The sequence below is a fragment of the Mytilus edulis genome, chromosome 8 (genome assembly GCF_963676685.1).
Source record: "Mytilus edulis chromosome 8, xbMytEdul2.2, whole genome shotgun sequence".
NCBI classification, from domain to species: domain Eukaryota; kingdom Metazoa; phylum Mollusca; class Bivalvia; order Mytilida; family Mytilidae; genus Mytilus; species Mytilus edulis.
In genome coordinates this window covers 66,233,338-66,260,885 of record NC_092351.1, presented here as the reverse complement: position 1 = coordinate 66,260,885, position 27,548 = coordinate 66,233,338, and the positions used below count along the sequence as shown (strand labels likewise).

Below are 27,548 nucleotides of genomic sequence, written 5' to 3'. Positions count from 1 at the left end.
AATCAGAGATTTTGCATCAGAGGAAAAGATGAAAAGATTGTTGTAATGACAATTTGAACAAACATGTATTTGTCGTCATATTTGAAACGACATTCCATAACAGTATGCTAACAGCTGAATGGTGATGACTTCAACTGCACCATCTGCATTAACTTTCGTATCAATGTCAAAAAATTGAAACAGACATTATTGGCAAATTTATTTTTATATATATATTATTTTTTTTTAATTATACCAATTATTATATTATGTCAAACATACTTTATTGAAAACTATTGAAAGTACAGGTACCTTACCCCGGCCTCATCAAACATTAGATTGTATATTTATGTAGAAACTAGTTAGTGATTGTATGTATTCTAAATTATAAAATATAAAAAAATATATTTAAGCCAAAAGTTACCATAATTTGATTGGAAGGCTCATCATAAGGCAAATTTATCAAAACATAACCGTGAATTGTTCTTTGAATATCGGCAAATGATCCGTTTGTAAAACACAACACTTAGTCCTTAGAATAACAATGTACAATTAATAGAAAATTGGAAAGTAAAAATTGTTATACTGTTCACTCGTCATATGAATCATTAATTTCATGTACATCTAAAGTGTTTTGTTTTTTGTTTTTTCTTGTTTGTATTTTAACACTTCATTTTTATTTTTTAGTTGATCAATCTTGTGTAAAAGTCATACATAGATAGTTATCAAAGGTACCAGGATTATGATTTAATACGCCAGACGCGCAATTCGTCTCGATAACACTCATCAGTGACGCTCATATAAAAATAAAGTAAAACAAGTAAAAAGTTGAAGAGCAATGAGGACCCAAAATTCCAAATGTTGTGCCAAATACAGCTAAGGTATTTTATGCCTGGGATAAGAAAATCCTTAGTTTTTCGAAAAATTCAAAGTTTTGTAAACAGGAAATTTATATAAAAAAGTCCTGACATATTTTCTATGACTTTGTGTGCACAGATTGACAAAATCATGAAATCAAATATCCACGAATATGCAAGTTTTCCTTTTTCCACGGAAATTGATACCAACGCATGTAATCATTTGACGGATGATTACAACCGTTGTATAGCACCTTCAGAACCAAATTTAAAATAAGGGGTCGGGGCGGTTGGACAATCATTACTAGCATGAACATTCATATTTAGATTTTAGCGGGAGTTGTATAATAACATGTTGAATAAAGGTATGACAAGGTAAAATTATTTATATTTCCAAGTGTTTATCTGATACTTCATTATATGTAGGTTAAGTAATATGACAAACCATCAAACACACTTAAATCTCTTCTTCACTCCTTCAATTTGAGAGATTTGTGCTGATATACATTGCATGATAAACAAACCTCTTGGAGTAATTTGATACTAAGATTGTAAATTAAAAGTACATTTTCAAATTCTGCAAGTATTTACAAGGTGGTTTTCATTTAATTATGGATTACGTTTTGTTTTTAAAATTTATGATGAAATGTGGATCTTTACTTTGTTTGTTATTACACTTGACCGCTGCAATTACAGACAAAGCAGTTAATGCTTCATTACTCGATAATCAAACTGATCCATTGGTTGCGATTTTTGATTTATCAAAAGCAAATGAAAGTCTTAATCAAAATGTTAGTGAAGCCGCTAAAACAAAAATGGATGCTATCAAAGATAATTTCAAGGATAAAGTTGGTGTAAACATTAATGACGAGATAAGATCAATAGTTGAAGAAGTTTTATTACAGAAAGGTAATTAATATGTGTAGTATAAAATATATTTTACGAGTACATCTTTCAAAATTTATTTTCACCTGGATTTTTGTAGTCTCATCTACGTTTGACCCAGATCTCCTTAAACTTGCCAGTGCATCAATTCGAGAAACGAGCAATTGGGTATTCTCTCTTAATGTTTAATACAATTAACATCGGTTCCTTCTGTCTTTTAAAAACTATGAAAATAACAAGGATTTTACAAGATTCATTAATATGACCTTTTAACCTTATGTAGTAAAATTTAGAAAAAAGTAGGAATTAATGGGGACTTTTTGTGATGTCTATACATGGGTAGAACCAGAGGATTCCGAATATCTGGCAATAATTCAAAATTAGTGAGCAACTATCCTTACAGTACTAGATTTACAGATGCGCATGGAGAGAATTAGTGTCTTGTCAGCGATGTTTGTGGCAAAAATAATTGAAAGTACAAAAACAAAAGTTGTAGAGCAAATACAACCCAAAACGTTAAACTACTAGTAAGAGGACGTCAGGGTCATGATTAATAATAAGAAAATGTCATGTCATAGATGTATACATATTTACAAAACCCTAGATTCTAATATGATAAATATTGTCACTCTAAATGCATACCCTAAATTGAAATCAAGGATATAAATCAAAGTAAAGTTTTATATCAAAATTGTAGCACCATGTCTTGATGTTAATAAATAATTAATGATTCTATATTGGTTAGTTGGAATATATATTTGTCAGTTATATTGATCTGGAGGAATTAGATATTTACCTTATGGGCTTTTTCAGGTAATAGAACCCGATTAATACGAAATGAAAAAAACTTTAGAAAAAAATGCATCATATAATTATTTGATATAATAAATAACTTTGATTTAACAAGTAGAGGAGATCCCCACAAAAAGGTATTATCCCAGTTATTACAGTGATATCAAAATAAAACTTCGGTGTTCAGGATAGTAACTGTCAAGCGAAGATATTTACAAAAACACAACATTTTGACTTAGACACAGGGACAAAAAAGTCATTTATGGCCACTAACTTTTATTCAGTTATCATTTGCTCTATGTTCGCAAAGGAAATAAGAATAAAAAGTGTTGCAATTTGAATGAATGCATGTACCATATCAGCGAATATTATGAAATTTAAATATTTTTTTATCACAAAAATTTCGCTTAATTTTCACATAATTTAAAGTATAAAATTCATTAATGATCCCAAACCTGTTTATGGTATATCAAATTCTAGGTCTAGGCTTTTGCCATTGTAGGAAAATAATTAAACTTTCTCCGACTGCGGTGTACGATTTCCCAATACATACAAGAAGAAAAAACCGCTTGTTTTAGTGTGTGGGGTGAATGATTACACAATATCATGTATATAATTACTGAAATTCATCAATTCGCAATAAACTCATCAAAGAAAACAAATTTGTGAGCCAGTTACTCGTTCGGTCTACAAAAGCTTCACATATAACGCTCGATAAAAAGTTAATAATTGTAAATACAATACGAAGCTTCAGAGCAATGCAAAATTTTAAATTCAAATGTGAACGTTAACATTTTCTTTGCATATCTTTACACTATTTCGTCAGATCGTCTAGTGGTGTAAGTAATTTATATAGGTGCATGCGACTTCAATCTTAAATGAAGATGAGTGTCAGTTTTCCTGTCAAAGAGCGGTTGCACTCTGGCTTATTTCATCAAACAATAACGGGACGCCAATGTTTAGCTAATACTGCTTTGCATTGTCTCAAATTTCTGATAATACTTCTTAATGTGGCGTAGTACACCTACCATCGATTTATCTATCCAGGGTTATATTATGGAATGTTGGAAAAATTATACCACATGTGGAGCAGGATCTGCTTGTTTTGCTAAGTCTTTAGTAGTCTATGTTGTGTCTTTTGTCCTATTATTTGTCTGTTTGTCTTTTATGTTTTTAGCCATGGCGTTGTCAGTTTATTTTCGATCTATGAGTTTGACTGTCCCTCTGGTATCTTTCGCCCCTCTGTTATCACTGTTAATCATGTTCATAGTCATCCCAGTCGACTTACATTCAGAAAACATTCTAAGTTTTTTTTATTTGGGTCCATAATTTTAAATGAAAGTAGTGATTTGGTCCAGCTGAAAAAGGTTAGAAATTAGCACTTCAGAAGCTGTCAAAAGATTTCAAGACGCCCTAAACATAAAATTGTCAAATTTTGAGTTAGAGCCGATGAAGTTTTCTATAATTTTAATATAATTTGTCCCAAAAGTAGTACAACACACTGTAAAAATTTCATTGAGAAAGTGCAGGTGGGATTTTTTTAATTTTCATTTATGTTCTAAAAGAAATGGACTACGAAATAATTGTGGTCTCGGACCTAAGAACCTCCTGAAAACATGAATCAATATCCTTGTTGTGGTGATGCAACATAACATTAGAACACACTGGTAAAGATTAATTGGTTCGTTAAATTCCTTATAAAAATGGTCTGACATTTGCAAATGTTTATATAGAACGGACGTTTCTTTACATATTGAGATAAACTGTTTCATTAATGATAAAAGTTATTTTTATTATTGATCATAATTATAAGCTTATATATACAAAGTGTGCGTTTCTTTTTTGCACAAAGAGAGACAAATGGAAGAAAAAAAGATATAGAAGGCTTTCCATTATTTTACGTGATTCAAAAGTAATATGTTTGGGAGATATAATTAAGCATCAGTAACTTATCGATGTTCCAATAACATAAACAAAACATTAGCGAAACACAAAAATTCCAAACGAAGCGAAAACAGGCGTGTTCACATGGTAAAAAGTAAAATAACAAAAAAGAAGATTCTGATAATCAGATGGAATAACGCTTTGATAAAAGATCAGACAACTATTCTGGTATGTAAAGATATAGGAAAGCGATAAAAAATCAAACGGAATGAAAATATTGTTATGTTTTGAGAGCGACAGTCTTGAAATAAAGGATCTTAACTCAGTTTGTTCTACTGCTGTATGGGATATTTTCAAAAACATTTAATAAACGTTTATTCAAGAAACCCACTAAAAAAAACCTTAAATATTTTTTTATATTGAACGGCATTAAATTTAAGGAAACACTCTTCACATATAAAAAAGGGCGTTATAACATCTATCAAACTTCATTTAAAAGACATGAGGTGAACATGATATTTTAGCAATTTATATGTCATATGATTCTATCCATGCGAAAAAGAATAAAAGGAGTGTTTTTAAAACTTTATAGGACACCTTTTTAATAGAGCGTTGAATTATTTTTGAAAGATTTGATTTTAAGAAACATTAATAAACTGGTCAGTTCTGTCCCGAGTTTGTCAGTTAAAATGTAATAATATCTGAACATCTGTATTAGGCAATTATGAAATCATGTTTCTTTGAAACAATGCTATTGTGAACCAAAATAAAACCACGTTGCACACTATAGTCAACATTTTTCATCATCTCTACCTATGTATTAAGAAAGATCACACACACAAGTTATCTGACAGGAAATGGTAATATTATGTCGACTTATCCTTGTAAAAGTTGAGTTAATTTATTTAACATTCTACAGATCAACTGTTCTCAGTCGGGGTTATACGCATTGCCGCTCAAAATAAACTTTCTTGATGACTGCTTTGTGAGAACATAATCAAGAGGCAAGTGAAGACACTGACCCTATACGTGGACAAATAAATAAAACATTTGCGATAATTGATATTAATCTTTAAACAAAGGAAAAGGGATTGAAGCACTGAAATGTTATGTAAGTCCGTAGACGAAACGCGCGTCTGGCGTAAATATAAAATTGTAATGCTGGTATCTATCTATGATGAGTTTATTCACTGCCTAATCGTACGAGAAAAAGTAACGGTATTTTATAGTAAATGAAAAGACTGCAACTAAAAATTATGCACACCATTTAGAATTTTAGATTTTGTTTTCGTTTTTGTACTTTTTGCATGGACTGTTTCATATATACATGTATGTGAAGATTTCACTACTTTTAATTTGATTTGAACATTTAAGTTTGGGAAAAAATTGCATTTAAATAAATTGAATAATATTTGATCAAATCAGCTATTTTTGATAATTTGTATGTAGAAAATTATTGGTTGAAATTATCGTTATTATTTTGAAAAAAATTTAAACCATGCACAAGTTTCATTTTTATATTTATTCGATTTTGAAGGATATTACAACTACACTGACGCCGTGAAAAAGAATACTGATGCTATTTTGCGAATTCAAGATGATCAAAAGAAGATGTCAGCAAGATTTAACAGTCGTATAAAAATCATTTATACGACTGTCGAGAAAAAAGGTAGAGATTTTATAAAGTAATTTTGTTTTAAAATGATAGCAATATAAATTAATCTTAGTATTTAAAGCGTACATGCCTTAAGTGTTTGGAGCTATTCTGTCTAATAAGGATAAACAAAATAACGAAAATACGTAAAAAGTCAGAGCTAATTACAAAAAGGATCAAACATCAAGATACACATGGACATTGAATAATTAAAATGTTTATATCTAAACTTTTGAATCAAAGTTTATTGTGTAAAATATTACGACGGGTGCCACATGTAAAGCAGGATCTGCTTACCCTTCCGGAGAACCTGAAATCACCCCTAGTTTTTGGTGCGGTTCGTGTTGCTTATTTAGTTTTCTATGTTGTGTCATTTGTATTATTATTTGTCTGTTCGTCTTTTTCATTTTTAGCCATGGCGTTGTCGGTTTATTTTTGATTTATGAGTTTGACTGTCCCTCTGGTATCTTTCGTCCCTCTTTTAAATCTCTTTTAAAAGTGTTTTGAAGAAAGAAAAAAAATATATGATACTGTATTAGTATATATTACTGCCAATTAGTTACCAGCGACATGAATGCATGAGACAACATGAAGTAGATGTGAGCAACTAAAAGTCAACGTACGGCGTTTGGCAATCAGCAAAAACAATGCGTCATAAGAAGTTATAAAAGACACCGACATTAAAAAAAAAATAAAAAAAAATAATGACGATAATGCTATATTAAAGATTGAACGACATTTTTTTCTTATTTTCTTTTGTCAAGTCAAGCTTATGACGACAAAAGTCGATATAGGAAACATTCTGACTGTTTATCTTAATTACTTTGTTTCGTGAACATTTGGTTGATGGGTAATCCTTTACTATGTTAAATTTACCTCGAGTATTGCTTGAGAAAATTTCAATTTGTTCTGATCATGCAGATAATTATTTTTTATCCTGTTTCAATGTATTATGTAACTGTTATTTGAATTCATTTTGTTTTATACTCACTCTAGACAAAATAGAAACAAAAATAAAATTGCATGATTATTTCTTTTAGTTTTTTTGATTCACCAAGGAAAGTTTGTAACTAACGAGCAAACACACTGCTCTAATGTCCTAAGTTGAATGATTTATGAAAAGAAGGGACAATGAAATACAGCTTTACATTAAAACGATACACAGATCAATTAAAATAACTTAAAAACTACTATTCTCTCTGTTGAACGCATAATGTATTTATGAATCTATTGTAATTCAACTGAAGTACTTTTTTTTAATGTTGTATTGTTGTCCATAATGCGGTCAGTGTATAGCATAATTATATTTCTACTATTCATATGATTGTGTTTTCATCATATAAACATCGAATAACGTACAGTTATTGTTTTAAAAACAATAACGGTACTGCGATTGTTTGGTCTTTAATATGTAGGAAATGAATTTTGCTACAGACCTAACATAAATATTTCAGTACACTCCGATAGATGATAAAAAAAATATAGTCAATTTCAGACAAGTGTACACAATATTACTTATTTTTATGAACAAGCAAAACACTTTTTTTCAGTAAAACCGCGGGAATGCGCTGATGTTGACTTTTTAAAAGATGGTGTTTACGTGATTTACCCAAGAGGTGAAAATCAACCTAAACGTGCTTATTGTGTGTGGCAGGACAACAGAAAATGGACGGTTAGTTGTGTTTATATTAAAATAACAAAGTTTAAGATTCAAACTTTGATAAATCGTTTATAATTCGGATACATTTGTAAAACAATTTTTGAATTTTTGAAATACTAATGTCACATCAGGAATAGATAACCTTAGCTGTATTTGGCAAAACTTTTAGGAACTTTGGTCCTCAATGCTCGTCAACTTCGTACTTTATAGTTTATTTGGCCTTTTTAACTTTTTTGGATTTGAGCGTCACTGATGAGTCTTTTATAGACGAAACGCGCATCTGGGGTAAATACAAAATTTAATCCTGGTACCTATGATGAGTTTATTTGTAGTATTCTAAAAGCTTTCAAAATCCGAAACTTGTTTTCATTTCAGTATTTGAATTATGTTGTATCATACACATCTATCTCATTATACAAATATATATGTAATCAGGAGATGTGATATGACAATTATTAAATGTCCAAAATGAAGCCGATTAAAGAACCTATAGGTAACCGTACGGCGGCTTTCATCAATAAGCAAAGCCCATGCTGTATAGTCAGCCATAAAATCCCACAAAAGACAAATGGCTGTGGAAAATATAAAACAATTAGCGATTATGAGGGACAAAAACAAACGACAACCATGAATTACAAGATCTTGAACTAGAACAGGGATATGGTAAATGCGGCGGGATAAAGAAATAAATGTGTCAGACGTTGGACATAATGGGAAATATTGTTGTGAACTCAACCAAAGACAAAAGACACAAAGGGAAAGTCTAATGATACTCATATTAACTAAAAGCTTGTTCGAAGCTAAACGTAACCAATAAATAAATCATGTTATCCTAGACTAAGGTATCAATCTGTGCACATTCACTGAAAGGCGTCATACACAGTCTGAAAAAAAACCCACCTCAGACATTGTGCAATGCAACAATATCAGTTCACAATATCTACAGGACGTACGGTCAGTAAAGTTCATTAATATACAGCATTTACACATAGTTTAGTTTTGAGATTTCAAAAACAAAGTCAAAGTATGTGCCGATAAAAACGTAAAACCTGATACGAGTTAATGTCGATGATTGAAAGAATTTGTGCAGATATTTTTATAACAATAATAATATTTTTCAATATCGATTCAAATATTACCAGAATGTAACACATAAATATTATATATCTTTCAGGTAATCCAACGACGTTTTGACTTCTCAGTTGATTTCTATAGATCATGGAACGAATATAAAGAAGGCTTTGGGGAGGCTTCCGGAGAACATTGGTTAGGTAATGCTTTTAATAGAGGAGCACACACCTGCTTCATTGTCGTACCATATTTATTTGAACAAACTATGATTTCCGTACTTAATGCATGCTTTGTTTCTCTTCATGTTTTCTTGGGGTGTTCATTATTTGAATATCGAAGGTTAAAGAATACAACTGCTTTCGTTGCAAAAATTGAATTTTAAGTGTTATATCTTAGAGTATCCAAATAGAAACGAAATATAAAGACTTACTTAAAGGCCTTTTTTTTATGTCTTCACGTTTTAAAAACATTTTATATCTAACGGTATAATTTTGGAATATGTAAGTGTTTCTTTTTGGGGTAACGAAAACAGCTTGATCATCACGGGCACTAAAACCAAATTCAATAAATTTCAAAGATGAGGTACATGTATAACTTATAAATAACACAAAACCAGATGTCGGACATTGCTATCACAATTTTGACATTTTTCCCTTTTTCATTTGCTACCATAATAACTATGCTATAACAGCTACATGGGCTTCGATGTTTTAAAAGTAATATAAGAAAGATAACAAAATTAGTAAAAGTTTTCGAAAACAGATAGCCTGTACCAAGTACCAAAAACATTAATGTCCTTTTACTTGAAATAAGGGAAGTTATTAGCTACTTCTGTGTTCGAAAATTAATGCTATATAAAAGGATGTTTTATATTGGCTTGAAAACTATACAGTTATCATGAACCTTTTTGTGAAAAAAAGACAATCTTCCGGTTAAGGAAATTGCAATTCCGGTCTTATATGATCTTTCGAATTATCCCATAATCAAATAGATATGAATTATTTTAGTTTATTAATGTAAAACATAAAATTGAGAATGGAAATGGGGAATGTGCCAAAAAGAGACAACAATCCGACCATAGAGCAGACAACAGCAGTAGGTCACCAAAAGGTCTTCAATGCAACGAGAAATTGTCGCACCCGGAGGCGTACTTCAGCTGGCCCCTAAACAAATATATACTAGTTCAGTGATAATGAACGCCATACTAAACTTCAAATTGTACACAAGAAACTAAAAGTTAAAATAATACAAGACTAACAAAGGCACGAGGCTCCTGACTTGGGACAGGCGCAAAAATACGGCGGGGTTAAACATGTTTGTGAGATCTCAACCCTCCCCCTACACCTCTAGCCAATGCAGAAAAGTAAACGCATAACAATACGCACATTAAAATTCAGTTCAAGAGAAGTCCGAGTCTGATGTCAGAAGATGAAACCCCAAAAAATAAACAAAATGACAATAATACATGAATAACATCAGACTACTAGCACTTAACTGACATGCCAGATCCAGACTTCAATTAGACTGCTTGAAAAATTAAGTTATCATCATATGAATATCATATGAATATCTACTTTATGTTAACCTAATGTCACTTCCGATTGACTGTTTCAAGGGCATTCGTAGTCCTTCCAAATGCAAAAGTATCTACTGCTTTATCAAGTCCACTTTTAAAACATCAACGTATGTGTGACCTTGACTTCAATTCGAAAGTCATAAGACAAAGACCTCAAATCAAATGACTATAGGAATCGTCTGTGTATGTATATTTTATGATAGTATGATACTAAACTCCTAACGGGAGGGATTGTGCCTGATATTCATATGATGAAGACATAATCTTTCAATCAGTTTAATTGAGGTCTGGAGCTGGCATATCAGTTTTAAAACTGCTAGTATTCTGTTGTTATTTATGTATTATTGTCATTTTATTTATTTTCTTTTGTTACATCTTTTGACATCGGACTCGGACTTCTCTTGAACTGAATTGTATTGTGAGTATTGTTATGCGTTTACTTTTCTACATTGGCACCTGTCCCAAGTCAGGAGCCTCGTGCCTTTGTTAGTCTTGTATGATTTTTAATTTTAGTTTCTTGTGTATAATTCGGAGTTTAGTATGACGTCCATTATCACTGTACTAGTATACATATTTTTTTGGGGCCATCTGAAGGACACCTACGGGTGCGGGAATTCTCGCTACATTGAAGACCCATTGGTGGCCTTCGGTTGTTGTCTGCTCTATTGTCGGGTTGTTGTCGCTTTGACACATTCCCCATTTCCTTTCTCAATTTTATGATCAATGAAATATATAAAAATACAGCAAATCTTTTAACAATGTCAAATGTCAAAGTAGCTTCTCAACTAAATTAAATATTCAACATGTCCCAAGTAATGATTTGGCTAGATATGTTGTCATTATCATAATAATTATATAATTTCGAAAGAATAGCGATGTTGAGGAAAAAGTCAATTTAAATCATGACTGACCTTAGACATTTGACTTTGATCATCTTTTTTTCAATTTAACCAAGTACATGATAAACTTGGTATTTACAGGAAATGATTTTATACACTCGATATCGACAAATGGACGACATAGAGTAAAATTCATCTTGGGTAAAGATGGAACCAAAAAATATGCAGAATACTCAAATTTCCGAATGAAAGACGAAAAAAGTAAATACAAGTTAAAAGTGTCTGGCTATAGCGGAACTGCTGGTAAGTTATTTGAATTGATAATTAATGAAATATTTAATGGTACAGCAAATTGGTTTCAGGTTAATGCTTCTTATGGGGTATTAATATAAAATCGTTTTGTAATATGGAAATACTATTCTATTGCTAAATAATACAAAATTATTTGATTTCATACGACGGCATTTTAAGCTGTATTTGATCGTTAAGAAAATAACCATCAAAAGTATCAGGCTTGAAATTAAGAACGCTAGTCGCACGTTTCATCTGCACAAAACAGGAAGGTTAATTTTACAAAACATGAAATTATCAAGGATATGTTAGGTCAACACACCAGTGATGACCACTGAAATGGTGAAACCTTCAGTTAACCGAGCCAGTTGTAGAATTACTCAGCAAAGATGTATCATAACAAGATTCATGAAAAAATCCTGTGCAGTATAAACGACTTATAAGATGCTGCTGATGCTTTGATTACATATTTTGTTGCAGTTCACCTCAACAATCATTTTATGTATTGCTATTAAGTTATTTCTACACCTTGTGTTTGAAACTAAATCTGATTTTGTTTTTGTTTGTGTAATGTTCACTAGGGTAAAGCTGATAACCGATTCACGGTCATCCAAAGATGGCGGATGAAAAATTAGGTCAATTTCTGTATTGTCTGTTTGACGGTTATCTTAGCGATTTTTTCATTCCAATTTCCTTTTTCGTGCACATTTCGCGGTAGTTATTTGTGATTTATGTGTAAATCATTTATACATTTACATCGTACCAACATATGCTTTGTAAAGAAAATGATATAGAATTACTTTAACAGACAATACTGATACTGAGCTAAATTTGCATCCGCAATCTTGGGATGACCGTGAATCGTGTTATTGTCATAAGCTTTAACCCAGTGAATGCTTAAGTATAACGGACTCTTCTCATTTAAATTGTATAACATGGTGGACTACAAGGTATATGTTGTAAGTGATTCTTTTTTGAATGTCGCACAATACGTTTAAATGTTGACATACACTTCATTTAGTCTCTGGGTTACTGAATTTGCAATGTTTGGATTGACAAAGAACCTTGTAAAATTGTAAAATACAAATCAATAGAATGTCTTTCATAGACAATTGGATTTTTTCGCTTATCTGTGAAACAAATTGCGAAAAGAGAAACGACACACCATGGTCAGCCATCAGACAAAAACTTTCAACTGTATTTTTAACTTTTTATAGTTAAAATATCTTATTAATGTCGTATTTTGAGAGTTTGTGTCTTTTACAGGCGATTCCATTGACAGTGTTGATTCTCAAGGGAGAGCAAATGGACAGAAATTTTCAACTTATGACCGGGACAATGATAATAATAAGAAGTCTAATTGTGCAATCATGAATGAAGGTGGATGGTGGTATAATTCATGCGACTATGCCAGTCTGAATGACATGGACAGTTATAAAATAAGTTGGTATTTTCATATGGGTTTTCACTTGGATACATCCATGGTTATGATAACCAAAGTATGAAAATGGCGGGAAAATGTTACATTCTGTAAAAACAAGTTTAAAACATTCTGGAAGCTAATACACATGATATGTAATATTTACTTTACGAACATATGGAAAAAGTACAGCTTTGTGGTTAGATTAAAAGATGTAAACCTGTGTTGGTTAATATTCTTGTTTTTTTTTGTTTTTGTGGTGAAATGTTGTCTAATTGCAATTAAAAACGGCCTTTATTTCAATTTCAATTTATTTCATTTGTTTTAAAATAAAACCACCTTGTGTGTTTATTTCATGTGTTTTCCATTCTATGGCCCACTTCGAGCGCCAACCGTAATTAATTTTGAAATAGTGCGCATGTCAATAAATTCGCACAAACATGTATTACTCGATTTTGTAGTTTGTTACCTTGTGGTGTTGACTAACTTGTGGTGTTGACTAACTATAGTCATTATAGTCAATCCACTTTGGTTCGACCATATTGACGTTACCACTTAACTTTAGTAATATAAGATCTCAATCACATTTTGGAGATAAAATATAATATAAAAATACCCGTAACCAGTGTCTGGGCAGAAAGTTGATGAACCAGGACAACGACGAAGGATGTCTCGTTCCTTGGAACATACCATAAGACATATAGGTTAATTTTGTAGTGATTAAGATTATAACACAATGCTGACGGCTGTATCCCTATTTTGACATTTACAACAGAACACAAAACACAACAAAGAACACCTAAACAGTAGGGAGATCTAAGATGCTCGGGAAGTATATACAGATCTTGTTAAATATGTGGCACCTGTTGTGTTACTCATGTAAGTACAATTCCCGTGATAAATCTAATTCGGAAGGTAAAATTCGGGGAAAAAAGAGATTGAATTATAACAATTGGTAGTATACTTTTTCTGTTGCATGGTAATTTTACTTGTAAATTTCAACTGTGTGTTAGTGTTCCATGGTCATTTTTGTATTCTTGTCTTTGATTTTTAACATTTTAACCTATTTTATTTGTTCATTGCTTGGCTATGTGATTTATATATATTTCATTATGTTTTACTTCGTTGACATATTAATTTGTTTTTATAGTGATTATGATTACAACACAATGCTGACTGCTGCATCCCTACTTTTGACATTTACAACAGTAAAACACATAACATAGAACACCTAAAAAAAGACGATCTTAGATGGTTGGGAAGTATATACAGATCTTGTTCTACATATGGCACCCGTTGTGTAACTGATGGAAGTACAATGAAAAATAAAATCACAAAAATACTGAACTTCGAGGAACATTTAAAACGGAACTTCCCTGATCAAAAGGCAAAATAAAATGATAAAACACATCAAACGAATGGACAACAACTGTAATATTCCTGACTTGGAACATAAAATGGAATGTTTATTTTACAGAACATGAAGGCATAACCGACATGCTAGGTCAACACAACAGTACTGACTACTGAAATGTCGATACCTTCAATAACAATCTCCGTGATAAATCTAATTCGGTATGTAACATTCTGGGAAAAAAAGAGTGTGAATTATAACAATTGAAGCAAATCCGTCGTCATTTTTTAAACAGATATTCCTGTCAACCAATTGTCGATGATGTCCATAAAATTTACAATGGGATGATTTCAACTTCACCATTTGAAAACCTTCTTTAAACTTGAAATACATCATTTTCTTTACCATATAAACATACATTTAAGAATGAGCATTTAAGAGGATTCGAAAAAATAGTTGATAAAATCCATCAGTGCAGACATACATATTTTTTTCTAAGTTGTTCATGATTCTTTATATCACTGAGTATCAATGCACGACAATTGTACAGTTCATTCGATTGTTATCAATGCAAGCACGTTTTATGAAAAATTTGAAAAGTAAGTCATGAATTTTTTTATACAAAATTAGGCGTCGAAAAGATGATAGCAAGTTAAAATTCACATACAAACATGATCAATATACTGCTAGACTAGGACTAAATGAAGTAATTATGTTATTTACAATTTGACACCATACTGTCTGGTAGAGCAGCACATATTTACGAATGTTCTGTGAAATGTTGAATGCTTCTTCAGAAAATATATTAAGAGACTTTTCATCAAGAACCTAATTAAACAAACAAACAAAACAAGGTGGAACCATTGCGTCTGACATTTCAAACGATATCTTTTTATTAGCTCACCTGGCCCGAAGGGCCTAGTGAGCTTTTCTCATCACTTGGCGTCCGTCGTCCGTCGTCGTTAACTTTTACAAACATCTTCTCCTCTGAAACTACTGGGCCAAATTAAACCAAACTTGGCCACAATTATCATTGGGGTATCTTGTTTAAAAAATGTGTCCGGTGACCCGGCCAACCAACCAATATGGCCGCAATGGCTAAAAATAGAACATAGGGGTAAAATGCAGTTTTTGGCTTATAACTCAAAAACCAAAGCATTTAGAGCAAATCTGACGCGGGGTAAAATTGTTAATCAGGTCAAAATCTATCTGCCCTCAAATTTTCAGATGAATCAGACAACCCGTTGTTGGGTTGCTGCCCCTGAATTGGTAATTTTAAGGAAATTTTGCTGTTTTTGGTTATTATCTTGAATGTTATTATAGATAGAGATAAACTGTAAACAGCAATAATGTACAGCAAAGTAAGACATTAAAAAAAAAGCGAACATGACCGAAATGGTCGATTGACCCCCTAAGGAGTTAATGTCCTTTAGAGTCAATTTTTAACAATTTTCATAAAATTTGTAAATATTTACTAATATTTTCCACTGAAACTCCTGGGCCAAGTTCATTATAGATAGAGATAATTGTAAGCAGCAAGAATGTTCAGTAAAGTAAGATGTACAAACACATCACATCACCAAAACACAATTTTGTAATGAATCCATTTGTTTAATATTCACATAGACCAAGGTGAGCGACACAGGCTCTTTAGAGCCTCTAGTTTTTGTTGTCTTGTATAAAAATGTTTATACAAACCATTGTAAGACTTAATTCTGCTATTCTTAAAATCATAAGTCAATGCCACAAAATGCATTTATATGAAAAAACGTTAAACTATGTTACATTATATTCAACAAGATCAAGCTTTATGCTTCGTAATAGTGGCACCACCTATTTTTGGTCCTCCATTACGTTCTTATAGCAACGAGGCAAAACGAAATTATTGTACAGAAAACAAATTAGAAATTCCGACTTTAATTTGTATGAAGACACGAAAATTGATGGAGGTTGTACTTATATGCATTGTTGGTTTCATCCTCTATGTCGAATTTGGCTTTCTAATCAATTCCTTATTTCAACTATTACCAAAGGTGCATTATTTCCAAACAGAAATGGCCAATATAACATTTTTTTTTCAAAGACACAACAACACTTTGGTACGAAAGCCTATTAGGGTTACAATTATTTGTAATTACGAGAAAACGTTCGCGTAATTACGCGATTATCATTGTTTTATCTCGTCATTACAAGAAAACTATCATGTAATTACGAGATAAGATATCTTTATCTTGTAATTACGAGATAATCATTTCGTAATTAAGCGATGATTATCTCGTTACGAGATGAATAAAAACAAAATTGTGACCCTAATAGGATTTCGTACTTTGGCAATTTAAGTAATTATTGTTTATGTGATGTCAACAATAACAAATGACGAGAAACCAGCTAAGAGAATGTCACAATATTTTTGCAAGTATGAAATGATTACAACTAAAAACTATCGTATTCCTCTAAATAACCAACTAAAGTGTCATTCAATGACCACTCGTACAGAAACAAAACATGTAGAAGTGATTTGAAAGATACCAGCTGTAAGACATTCAAACTCAGATTTCGAAAATAAAATGATAACGCCATGGCTAAAAAAGAAAAAGACAAACAGACAAACAAAAATACACAAAACACAACACAGAAAACTAAAGATTGAGTAATACGAACCCCATCAAAAACCGGCGGTGATATCAGGTGTCCCAGAAGGGTACGCAGATTCTGCTTCATATAAGGCATATATATTTAGTTCCATAGCTAACTTTCGGGAAATGGAAACGGGATTGTTGTTACGACTAAATGAGCATATATCATCCACTATCATCTGTTAAACGGTTATTTGATGGCAATCAACCAACACGTAGTAGCGTTGGTACTTACGATGGTATGATTTCAACATCTAAAAACCCTTTTGGATTGTTGTCTCATTTGTTATCATACCATATATCCCTATAATCTCTGGATAAGTTTACCAAAGCTGTATTTGGAAATGTTTCGTCCTCAATTATCTTCAATTTCGTCCTTACTTCAGAAGCACCATGTTTTTGGACACTTCCTGGGCCTTTTGTGCACCTGTATACATTTAAAAATATCTTTTTTTTCAGACAAAGCCAGAATACACAGTTTTGACATTACGTAACTGTGACCTAATTTGAACTCGAGACAACCTAGCTTTTGCTTGAAATTGCAGAATGTAACAGATAAAGTAATTGGGCTAAGCATAAATGGTTTCATGTTTTTCATAAAAAACATCTCTAGAATGGCTGTTGTATTCTATAGCACCTTATTACTTCAAATACGAATAAGAGAGTCGGGAGGAAGGAGGAGCAATTCCTTTTCTATTATAACTACAAACTAGGACGATGACTGTCAAAGAGTTTTTGCGAGCTATATTCTTTAGTATGTAGGTTATATGTCAGGTCAGGTATCATTACATGTACTTGAATTTCTTCTTAAGTCACTGTCGTTAAGAGGTTTTATTTAACTAAATCCATTAAAACTAACCTCTTGAAGATTTTCGATATACTATTTAATAGCCAGAGAAACACTTACAGACACAGCGAACAATTACAGGTTATCTTTTTAAACATGGATGACGTTTTGCTTTTCAAAATATTGAAATATGGATTTATACTTTGTTTGTTATCACAATTGACCACTGCAGTAAATGACGATGAAATTGATGTTCCATTACTTGATACCCAAAACGCTCCATTATTTGCCACCCTTGATTTGTCTAAAGCAAACCGACGTATAAAGGCACATGTCTTTGCAGCAGTGAAAGCACAAATTGGTGATATGGAAGAAAACCTCAAGGAATACGTTTCTGATATTGAAAAGAATTCAAGTGTTAGCCGGAATAACGAATTAAGGATTGTAGTTGAAAATGTTTTCAAAGAAAAAGGTATTTGTTTGTATTTTACGTATAAATAAAAATTATATTTATCTTTATAAATTTACATATTGATAAGTATTATTACGAGTTCAATATTCAGTACAATGCTTATTAAAAGATAACAGTTTTAAAACAGTTTAAAGAGTTTCGTCAGATACAGATGAGAACTCGAAGTTCGAAAAATATCAGGATGATTCATCAACAAAAATTCAATACCGAAGATAATGCCCGAACTTAGTTTTGTATCAAATCATGAGTAGATATTGTTTATGTACGTATATTTACCGCACAGTTATACAGGGGTAATGCTTTTATAGTGGACGATGAAGCGCAAATTATAGTCAGTTACATATATAAACTCATCATAGATACCAGGATTAAAGTTTGGATTGATGCCAGACGCGCTTTTCGTCTACAAAAGACTCAGCAGTGACGCTCAAATTCCAAAAAAGTGAAAAAGGCTAAAAACACATCAACACAATTGAAGGTAATAGAACGATAAAGATGTTTGCAAACTGCGTACCTGACCATTTAAGAAATCGTCATCGCACACACAAAACATTTACACATAGGTTTGTTTTCGAGTTGTCTACGTCTCTAGACACATTGCCTTAAGTCGCTACAAAAACGACAAAGCATACCGATTGAACATTTGTGTAGGTTTAATTACAAACTCACTGATTATTGTAATTGAAGATAAGTCTTAATTTAAAGCAGTTGCATGAATTACTCTATTTTACCTCATTTAATATGTTTCTTTGCTGTAGGATATGACAACTTGACTGCCGTCGTCACCGAATATACAGACACAGTTCTGCAAGTTGCGCAACAATTTAAACAGCTCCTGGAATCTACTCAAAACCAACAAAAACAAATGGTAGATTTGTCCATTGTTAAAAAAGGTAAATGATAGAAATAATTTTGTCTAATCGTCAATTAGTTTTAAAAAACAATACAATCTGTCCAATTAGATACTTTAACTACTTGTACGTTTTTCAATATATATTTTTTTTTATATTCAATATCAAAACTTAGATACCATACCATCTTTTACATAATAATAATAATCAATAATAAAATTCAAGGTACGGTAACTCTGCTAATCATTTTGCAATGCAATGCATTTTTGCTGATTTTTCCATTTATTTGGATGATTGTAGAAATGCTACATCTCACTATCGAAATAAAAAACTAAATTGAAACCATTCGTTTAATATCTTTTAGTTATTAGTTCTCGAAGTTCGGGATTTTTGTTATTTTACTTTTAAGATACTATCAAGTTGGAACGTTTATGTTTGGGTAGTTACATTTAACAAATGAATGATATGGACGCAGCCATTTTATGCAAACAACATAGTACTTAGACATTTAGAATATACAATAGAAAAATGATACAGTTTCCGTAGTCCTAATAGAACTGTGCAGTCTTTCTTTGTTGTAACAAGATATTTTCAAGTGAAGAATTCATGGATTTTGGGATCAGTAAAAAATGCAGACGAAAAGCCTCTGGAACCTATATTTTTTTTAATACAAAATACTGTCCTGTTAAATCATCTTTAAGTACATTTTAGTGATAAAAATTAACCTTCTAAAATTGCTTCTTCTGTTGCCTGCGGGAATTGCCCTTTGCGATCTCTCGACTCAGTTTTCTTGTAAACGACGAGAACTGCATATTTATGATATATATTTTTTGTAACTTGCTCGTTTTCGACGTATGAGTTTTTATGTCTCTCTGGTACATGTATCATTCGCCTCAATTTTCTACTCGCTGTTTAAAAAAATATACTGTATCGTATGTATCAGGTCAACACCATCGTTTATTATTTTATGCATGTAGTTTTGTATTTATTATTGACTATACCATTTTCCCCTTTAGTTTAATTATGTCTTTGACATTTCTTTGGTACGTCCACTTAGGATATGTACACGGAGTCTTACAATCTTCAAATCCAGTTGCCTGTCTAATGTCAAGTACATCGTGAGTGTTTGTGTCATGTAAAATCGTAAGGTTTTAAGTATTTAACACATACCTTCAAAAGTCTCTGTTTTATTTATTAACATTTTTTTCGAGTTTGGAAGAGCTTGTTATAGTGTACAAATATATGTCTTTCTTTGTTATTTGTTATTGGTTGCTTTATTGGTTTCCATGTGGTTGTTAGTACTCCTTTGTTGTTGTTTTTTTTTAAATCGATAAAATTGAGAATGGAAATGGGGAATATGTCAAAGAGACAACAACCCGACCAAATAAAAAACAACAGCAGAGGGTCACCAACAGGTCTTCAATGTAGCGAGAAATTCCCGCACCCGGAGGCGTCCTTCAGCTGGCCCCTAAACAAATATATACTAGTCCAGTGATAATGAACGCCAGTCCAGTTTAAAAGTAACTAAATATTAGGGTCTTAATTTATATACATAAGCTGGTTTACGACAAAAGAAGTATTTGTAATATTTTTTGTCTTCATCGCAGGATTTGACAACATGACTGCCGTCGTCAACACTGACAAAATTCCTGAATGTATAGACCAACGGAAACAGTTACCAGTAGGAACAAATAAACAGGAGTAGGGTGAACACTATAACGTTTCAATATTTATTAAAAGTTAAAAAAAAAAAAAACTAACAGGATGATTAATTCGCCTTTTTAGAATCTAAAGGACTATGGGTAATCTCATTGTTCGTACACCAAAATGAAAATAACGTTATGTCATTGGTTGAATTTCCGTTGTTTAGAACGTCTTACACCAATCATAACGTTTCGGTGTACGTTTATGAAAATATTACCCAGAATGCATGAGATTCTGAAACGGCGAATTATTCTTTTGCCTGATTTCCACAATTTGAATTTAAAAGTAAATGGCTTTCACATATCTGATTTTGTACACCAAAAAAATTAATCGGCAAAAGGAAAGAAACAAAGTCATTGAGGTGGATTTTTGACTGTCGAAACGACCGAAGTGACAAGCATTACTATGTTATACACTTCTTTATGTACAAGTGCTGATACATAACAAACAAGTATAACAAAAACTGCTGAACACAAGAGAAATGGAATTGCTTGCTAACAAGTTTATATCTCTCGGTGAAATGCCACCAAATCATGGTACGTCACATCCGGTTGTATACGAAAAAGGGTCGAAACCAATATTCCCTTGAATTAGACAGTTGTAAGTAATTAATCCTACATTTGATTGCAGTAAACAATTCTGTGTCATAAACATATGCCTTGGGCATTTCAAAGAACAATTATTGTTTTTATTTGGGTATTCTATAGAATATTTTGTAAACTTGAGGTTAAATGGTTACTAAACCTTGTACACAGATTAAATAAGGGGAGACATTTGATTGGTTAGCTTCCGGTGATGGTTATTTTCTTATATGCAATGAAATGTTATGTGAATTTTTTACTATAGTACTGGACAGGATAAAACTTTACTGATGCCAAGTATTTCTTTATTTGAAACAAAGATAAATTCTGCACATTTTTTGAAAAGTGCAAATTTAACAAAGACTAATAGGGGAAAATCAATAGTGTTATTACACCTTGTGTATTTAGAGACAATTCTGACAAAGTATTGGAAATAATTTGTGTGTTTAACTAAGAAGTAATGTAATGATTTGTTCCGTCTTTTGATTACAAGTGAAATATTGTTTAACACGTTTTGAACGTCTGTTTAGCACAACGTTTGTTCAACCCTATGAAATAATGCTACTATTTTAACTATGCAATTAGTTGTGAGTATGTTTGGAAATCCTGTCTGGAAATCCGTTGTCTAATGAAGGTTGTTAAAATTTGCTGTCAAATATTGAATTACAAAGAATTTTGCGGATAGTATATTCTACAATAAAATTACAAAAAACAGTATGTAACCTGAAAAAAATTAAACAATTTGTATTTCTTTTAACAAAAACAAATATACACTTTTTCCAGCGATACCCCACGAATGTGCTGATATCAACTTTATCAAGGATGGTGTTTTCTTAATCTACCCGCCGGGTGCAAAACGCCCAACATATGTTTACTGTGTCTTGCAGGACAATAGAAAATGGACGGTAAGTGTTTTGTGATAAATTTATGAAACTTTCAGTTCAAGTCATTTGTTAATAAGTATTATTTCGTTTTTGTATTTGAACTTGATTGGCTTATCTTATTAATGATTTTCTAACAGAGGTATACTTTATGCTTCTATTTACCCTGTACATAATAAATGGCATAAACTAGCCTTAAGGTTACAAAAGGGTTGCACGCGTTTCATTCAGCAATAAGCTTGGCTAAAAAAAGCAATATCATAAGCTCAAAATATAATGTGTATTGATATGAATAAATTAAAAAAGAAAGTTAGTTATGTTTTCGACAATCATTTAGAACAATACCGGGTGATACTTGGGCAAAATATCAGATATTTCCGGATCGCCTACAGTTCACCACAATATTGCTTTATCCATACATATTTACAAATTCTGTAAAGCTATTCGTATCATATTTTGAGATGTTGATTTGAAATATATATTGCACGATATTCATCTAAATTCACTCATCATGTTAATGTTAACACTTTTGCCGGTATGAAAATAATAGCTCATTTTAATGGAAGAAGTGCATGCATCGTAAGAAAACGTTAATACTCTATATAATGTATTTAAAGTAAAAATATAAATATGTTTATCTAATTAATCTATATTTGTGCAGAACGTTCTATAAACGATAAATTGAGATTGATACCACATCTTCTTATTTTTGTATGTCCTAATTGTACACATTTCATTTCTATTTCAGGTATTCCAAAGACGTGCTGGCTTTTCTCAATCTTTTTGGGAAAGTTGGCAGCTGTACATAGAAGGATTTGGGGACATTAATGGAGAATATTGGCTGGGTAACCATGAAGGGAATTCTCAAAACAAAAGAAACACACACTGTTTTGGTGTATTAAAAAAACACAAAAAAAAGTCAGACGGCTATTGATTGATTATGGGAAATAAAAAAGTGGCATGATTGTCAATAAGACAACTCTCTACATGACTGTGATATAACAGTACAAAATAAGAACGAACTATAAAAATCCATTGAAGAAGCTTTACAAATGAGATGGATACAAATACTACAATTGCAAGTGGACATGAACGGGTACTTTTACATCCCTACAACAAAAAAAGACACTTAGTACAGATTTGAGAATACTCGCAGTTACTGACAGTTAGTTCAAATCCACTAGCAGCTAATCAAATAATCATGCATCTAAGACTAAATTATCAATCAGTTCATACCTTACATCCAATGGAGTTAGTGTAAAGACGTCATAAACAGTCAGAGGAAAACATGACCTTGTGCAATGCCAAGATACAGATATCGACAGATTGTAGATTCCTGAATGAATATATGTAACAATTCTTTAGTTTTGTATTTCCTGAATAGAAAAGTACTTAGTGATACATTTTTATATAAATTAATTATTACCAATTATCTATACACAGAATACAAAATGCAGATGAATTACTGTCACAAGTTTGAAAATGAACCTAATTTTACTTGTTTTATTATAAATGAACGTGCATGTTCTGGAAATATAAATATGATCACAAAATTTATGTCAATGTAAAGATGGAAATGATGCTCGGATTCCTGATGTATTTTGTTCAATATGAACAACGCTTGCATTCAATTGTAAAAGTCTAGCAAAAAATGTAAAAATTAATGTTAACAAACGTTATAAAGGCATTATTGAAGCACTTTCCAATATATTTTTGAAGACGTGGAATTATAAATTTATTGATATTGCTTATACCTTATATTTCTGCACATTGCTTACCAAATTTTAATTTACAAAATATTTACAGGCAATGATTATATACATGCGATATCAATAAATGGACAGCACAGAGCTCGTTTCATCCTGGAGAAAGATGGAATCAAAAGATATGCAGATTATTCTAATTTCCGAGTAGAAGATGAGCACAGTAAATACTTGCTAAAAGTGTCCGGCTACAGTGGTACTGCTGGTATGTTATCACATAGAGTGCATATATTTCTTAGCAAAGTTTTGTAAACATTGTGTCTCGTTTGTTATAGTTAAGTAAATATGCATGCACATGTAATTAAACTTATTATGAGAGAAAAAAGCTTCTGTAGAAGATGTTATAAAAAAAGAGGACATTGCTCCTCTACGCATACTTAATTGTATTGTCAGTTCATGGTCTTCATCAGATGAATGTAAGAAATGAATGTAAGAAGATAGTGACGATAAAGCCTTTTTATTGAAAATAGCAGCAATGAAAAGAAGGAGGACAATACCTAAATTTGAGTAATTTAGACATTGTTTTGGACATACCTCTTTTTAGTGGGGATAAATGTTGCAATTTTGCGCCTGTTCCAAGTCTGGAGCTTCTGGCCTTTGTTAGTCTTGTATGATTTTTAACTTTAGTTTCATGTGCATAATTCGGAGTTTAGTATGACGTCCATTTTCAGTGAACTAGTATACATATTTGTTTAGTGGCCAGCTTAATGACACCTCCGGGTGCGGGAGTTTGTCACTACATTTAAGATCCATTGGTAGCTTTTAGCTCTATGGCCGGGTTGTTGTCTCTTTGACACATTTCCCCATTTCCATTCTCACTTTTATTTGATAATTCGTTAAATGTTGAAGTTAGAAATAAATGCAGCGTTTGCACTTACATACGAGGAACGACAAACTGTAAACGCATTTTGTAAAAATTTATTCAAATTGTGCAAACGTATTTTAGAAAGAAATGATCTATACGTGTGTGCGTTGACCGTTTGTATAGTATGTGTTACCTTGTACATATATTGACTATGTTGATCTCTGGTCACCTTTCAATCATGTCCTGGTCACATTACACACACATTCAATTTGGTTAACTCTGTTCATCTAACAGCAGGGTTGGCAAAGTATTACCCACCCGGGAATTCCCGGGCTGGAAAACCCGGGTTTTCCCGGGCTGGGCAATACTCCAAGAAATGGGTAATAGTGGGCATTACTGGGCAATATGATTTTTTAAGCTTATTTTAACACAATATAGTAAAGACTTGTTATAGTTTCATAGTATAACAGCTAAATATATACATTTTATACAGATAACCATTGACCATGTTGACAGTCATTTCTAGAAAAATCAATTTCATACTCTTCTCTATTAATTCTATGTGTAGGCAGAATACAAGATTTGCACATTTAAAGATACCTTTTAATTACCAAGTATTGTTTCAATAATCCAAACTTTGAAAAATGCATTTTATTGCAGTGTTTAAGTGAATTGTTAAATTTAATTGTTATACATTCATATTGCTAAATAAACACCCTACAGGGTCATGTCATTAACACTTATAAAATTAAAAGGACTGATTATTGTTACATAAACAAATCTGTGTTCTAATCTGAATAATTACTTATTTATTAGTGACAGTACATATACATTATTTAAATGTGATGTTTCTTTAATACATGTAATTGTTAATTCTTAATAGGAGCTATATTCATTTGAAAAAAAAAATGATTTATTTGCTTTCTATAAATTTACATTTGCCAATCTAGACAAATGCTAGACAAACAAAATAGAGTATAAATATCTTATTAAATGTATTGCCTTTGTGTTTATCACTGAATCCTCTTTAAAATTCAGACAAATATTTTAAATTACCCAGTATTGCCCAGTATTACCCACTAAAACCCAGTAAAACCCTGGTTTTCCCAGTATTTCCCACTGGGCTGGGAAATATTCATAATACCCAGGTTTTTGCCAACCCTGTCTAACACCTAGATGTATATTGACGTTTGTAACCTCGAGTCATTTCAACAAATACAATGCCAGAGAACACAGTTATTGAAAGGGTCTAAATTTTAGTATAATGAAGTGTCAACATTTGATTTATCTTAATATGTTAGTAGTTGAGTGAAACACAAACAATTATAAATATATCTAAGAAATTAAGCCATTAAAAAAAAATCCTTGTTTGATAGAGAAAGGAGAATGTTTTTGTGCTTTTTTCATAAATATACCCATTATGAAATTACCTTATTTACATTCAGAAATGAAGGAATGCATCAATTTTTGTGATACTTTGACCGCTGGAATAAATGGGACAACATTAAAGAGGTTGAGACTCTTGATCTGCTCACGAATTTTGAGTAAAAAAAGGTGATGACATGTTAAACCGAAACATAACATTTTTTTTAAAAGTGTATCGTTCAATAATTGGTAATGTTAAGTTCACTAGAGCGTATATCACCGACTATTAAAATTTGTTTGCATACACATAGAATGGCTATGTAAATTATAATTGCTTAGAGACTTGAAAAGATTTCAGACATAGAAATTATAATTTTGTTAAATCGTGTTGTAAGTTGTATATATACGAATTTTTTTTATCAGTGATAACATCTATATTTACAGGCGATTCCCTAAACGGTGATAACTCTTCCAAAATAGCAAATGGCCAAAAGTTTTCAACTTATAACCAGGACAATGATAATTACAGTGGTAAATGCGCACAGAAATATAGAGGTGGATGGTGGTACAACGCCTGTTACTATGCAAGCCTGAATAACGATTATGGGGATAATAAAATAGATTGGGGATTAAATATGGGCTTACAATTGGATAAATCTATGGCAATGCTTACAAAAGAATAAATGATAAGGACACAATGTTTTACTACAGGAACTGTAAAATTTATATATAATGCTTAGCACCATGTTCATTGTAGAAAAAATGTCTTTGATATAATGCATGTATTATCTGTATTTGCAGTTAAATTTGGATAATTATACAGGTCTCTCATGGAATTGAAATAAGATATATACAATTTTTTTAATATTTCAATCTAGATTCTATAACATTCATCCACATCTAATTTGTTAATGTCTGGCGTATTAAATTATAATCCTGGTACCTTTGATAACTATTTACACCACTGGGTAGATGACACTGCTAGTGGACGTGTCGTCACTGAGGGTATCACCAGCCCAGTAATCATCACTTCGGTGTTGACATGGATATCAATTATATGATCATTTTTATATATTACCTGTTACAAAACATTGAATATTTTGAAAAACTAAGGCTTTTCGTATCCCAGGAATAGATTACCTTAGCCGTACTTGGCACAACTATTTGGAATTTTTGGTTCTCAATGCTCTTCAACTTTATACTTATTTGGCTTTATAACTATTTTGACTGAGCGTCTCTGATGAGTCTTATGTAGACGAAACGCGTGTCTGGCGTATTTAATTAAAATCCTGGTACCTTTGATAACTATTCCCATTATTTGATCATATTTGTCAAGTTTAACAAATGTGCGTCTTAAATATCTAGAAATATCACAAATGTTTCTTATGATGTTCAAGCGATCAGTATATTTTTTGATGGAAATAAAAATAAAACTTTTTGA

At 31.7% G+C, this 27,548-nt stretch overlaps 3 protein-coding genes across 4 annotated transcripts; all 3 read left to right on the top strand.

The window, feature by feature from the left end:
* Positions 1–5,931: 5,931 nt before the first annotated feature.
* Positions 5,932–13,211, top strand: LOC139486821 (angiopoietin-1-like). Its single transcript, XM_071271814.1, has 5 exons — positions 5,932–6,066; positions 7,602–7,723; positions 8,886–8,982; positions 11,339–11,500; positions 12,755–13,211. Exons 1-5 carry the CDS (start codon positions 6,009–6,011, stop codon positions 12,991–12,993), a joined length of 678 nt encoding a protein of 225 aa, XP_071127915.1. The 5' UTR covers positions 5,932–6,008; the 3' UTR covers positions 12,994–13,211.
* A 4,532-nt stretch (positions 13,212–17,743) lies between these two features.
* Positions 17,744–27,548, top strand: LOC139486822 (uncharacterized). Of its 2 annotated transcripts, XM_071271816.1 has the most exons (8): positions 17,775–18,157; positions 18,916–19,050; positions 20,616–20,714; positions 22,077–22,198; positions 22,923–23,019; positions 23,981–24,142; positions 26,188–26,296; positions 26,552–27,548. In XM_071271816.1, exons 1-3 carry the CDS (start codon positions 17,842–17,844, stop codon positions 20,711–20,713), a joined length of 549 nt encoding a protein of 182 aa, XP_071127917.1. In that variant the 5' UTR covers positions 17,775–17,841; the 3' UTR covers position 20,714; positions 22,077–22,198; positions 22,923–23,019; positions 23,981–24,142; positions 26,188–26,296; positions 26,552–27,548. The 2 variants fall into 2 exon arrangements, with proteins under 2 accessions (XP_071127916.1, XP_071127917.1); XM_071271815.1 differs by lacking the exon at positions 26,188–26,296 and having other exon boundaries at positions 17,744–18,157.
* LOC139484292 (fibrinogen-like protein 1) lies at positions 21,194–26,790 on the top strand. The gene is made up of 5 exons (XM_071268028.1): positions 21,194–21,248; positions 22,077–22,198; positions 22,923–23,019; positions 23,981–24,142; positions 26,552–26,790. Exons 1-5 carry the CDS (start codon positions 21,194–21,196, stop codon positions 26,788–26,790), a joined length of 675 nt encoding a protein of 224 aa, XP_071124129.1.

What these genes read in the sequence shown, in the direction of transcription:
- LOC139486822 (XM_071271815.1), top strand. Translation starts at nt 17,842, where the DNA reads ATGGATGACGTTTTGCTTTTCAAAATATTGAAATATGGATTTATACTT. An exon ending in AAATGTTTTCAAAGAAAAAG is followed by an intron (nt 18,158 to 18,915) that starts GTATTTGTTTGT and finishes TCTTTGCTGTAG; the next exon opens with GATATGACAACTTGACTGCC. An exon ending in TTTGTCCATTGTTAAAAAAG is followed by an intron (nt 19,051 to 20,615) that starts GTAAATGATAGA and finishes TCTTCATCGCAG; the next exon opens with GATTTGACAACATGACTGCC.
- LOC139486821 (XM_071271814.1), top strand. Translation starts at nt 6,009, where the DNA reads ATGTCAGCAAGATTTAACAGTCGTATAAAAATCATTTATACGACTGTC. An exon ending in AGGACAACAGAAAATGGACG is followed by an intron (nt 7,724 to 8,885) that starts GTTAGTTGTGTT and finishes TATATCTTTCAG; the next exon opens with GTAATCCAACGACGTTTTGA. An exon ending in TTCCGGAGAACATTGGTTAG is followed by an intron (nt 8,983 to 11,338) that starts GTAATGCTTTTA and finishes TGGTATTTACAG; the next exon opens with GAAATGATTTTATACACTCG.
- LOC139484292 (XM_071268028.1), top strand. Translation starts at nt 21,194, where the DNA reads ATGGAATTGCTTGCTAACAAGTTTATATCTCTCGGTGAAATGCCACCA. An exon ending in TAATGGAGAATATTGGCTGG is followed by an intron (nt 23,020 to 23,980) that starts GTAACCATGAAG and finishes AAATATTTACAG; the next exon opens with GCAATGATTATATACATGCG. An exon ending in CGGCTACAGTGGTACTGCTG is followed by an intron (nt 24,143 to 26,551) that starts GTATGTTATCAC and finishes CTATATTTACAG; the next exon opens with GCGATTCCCTAAACGGTGAT.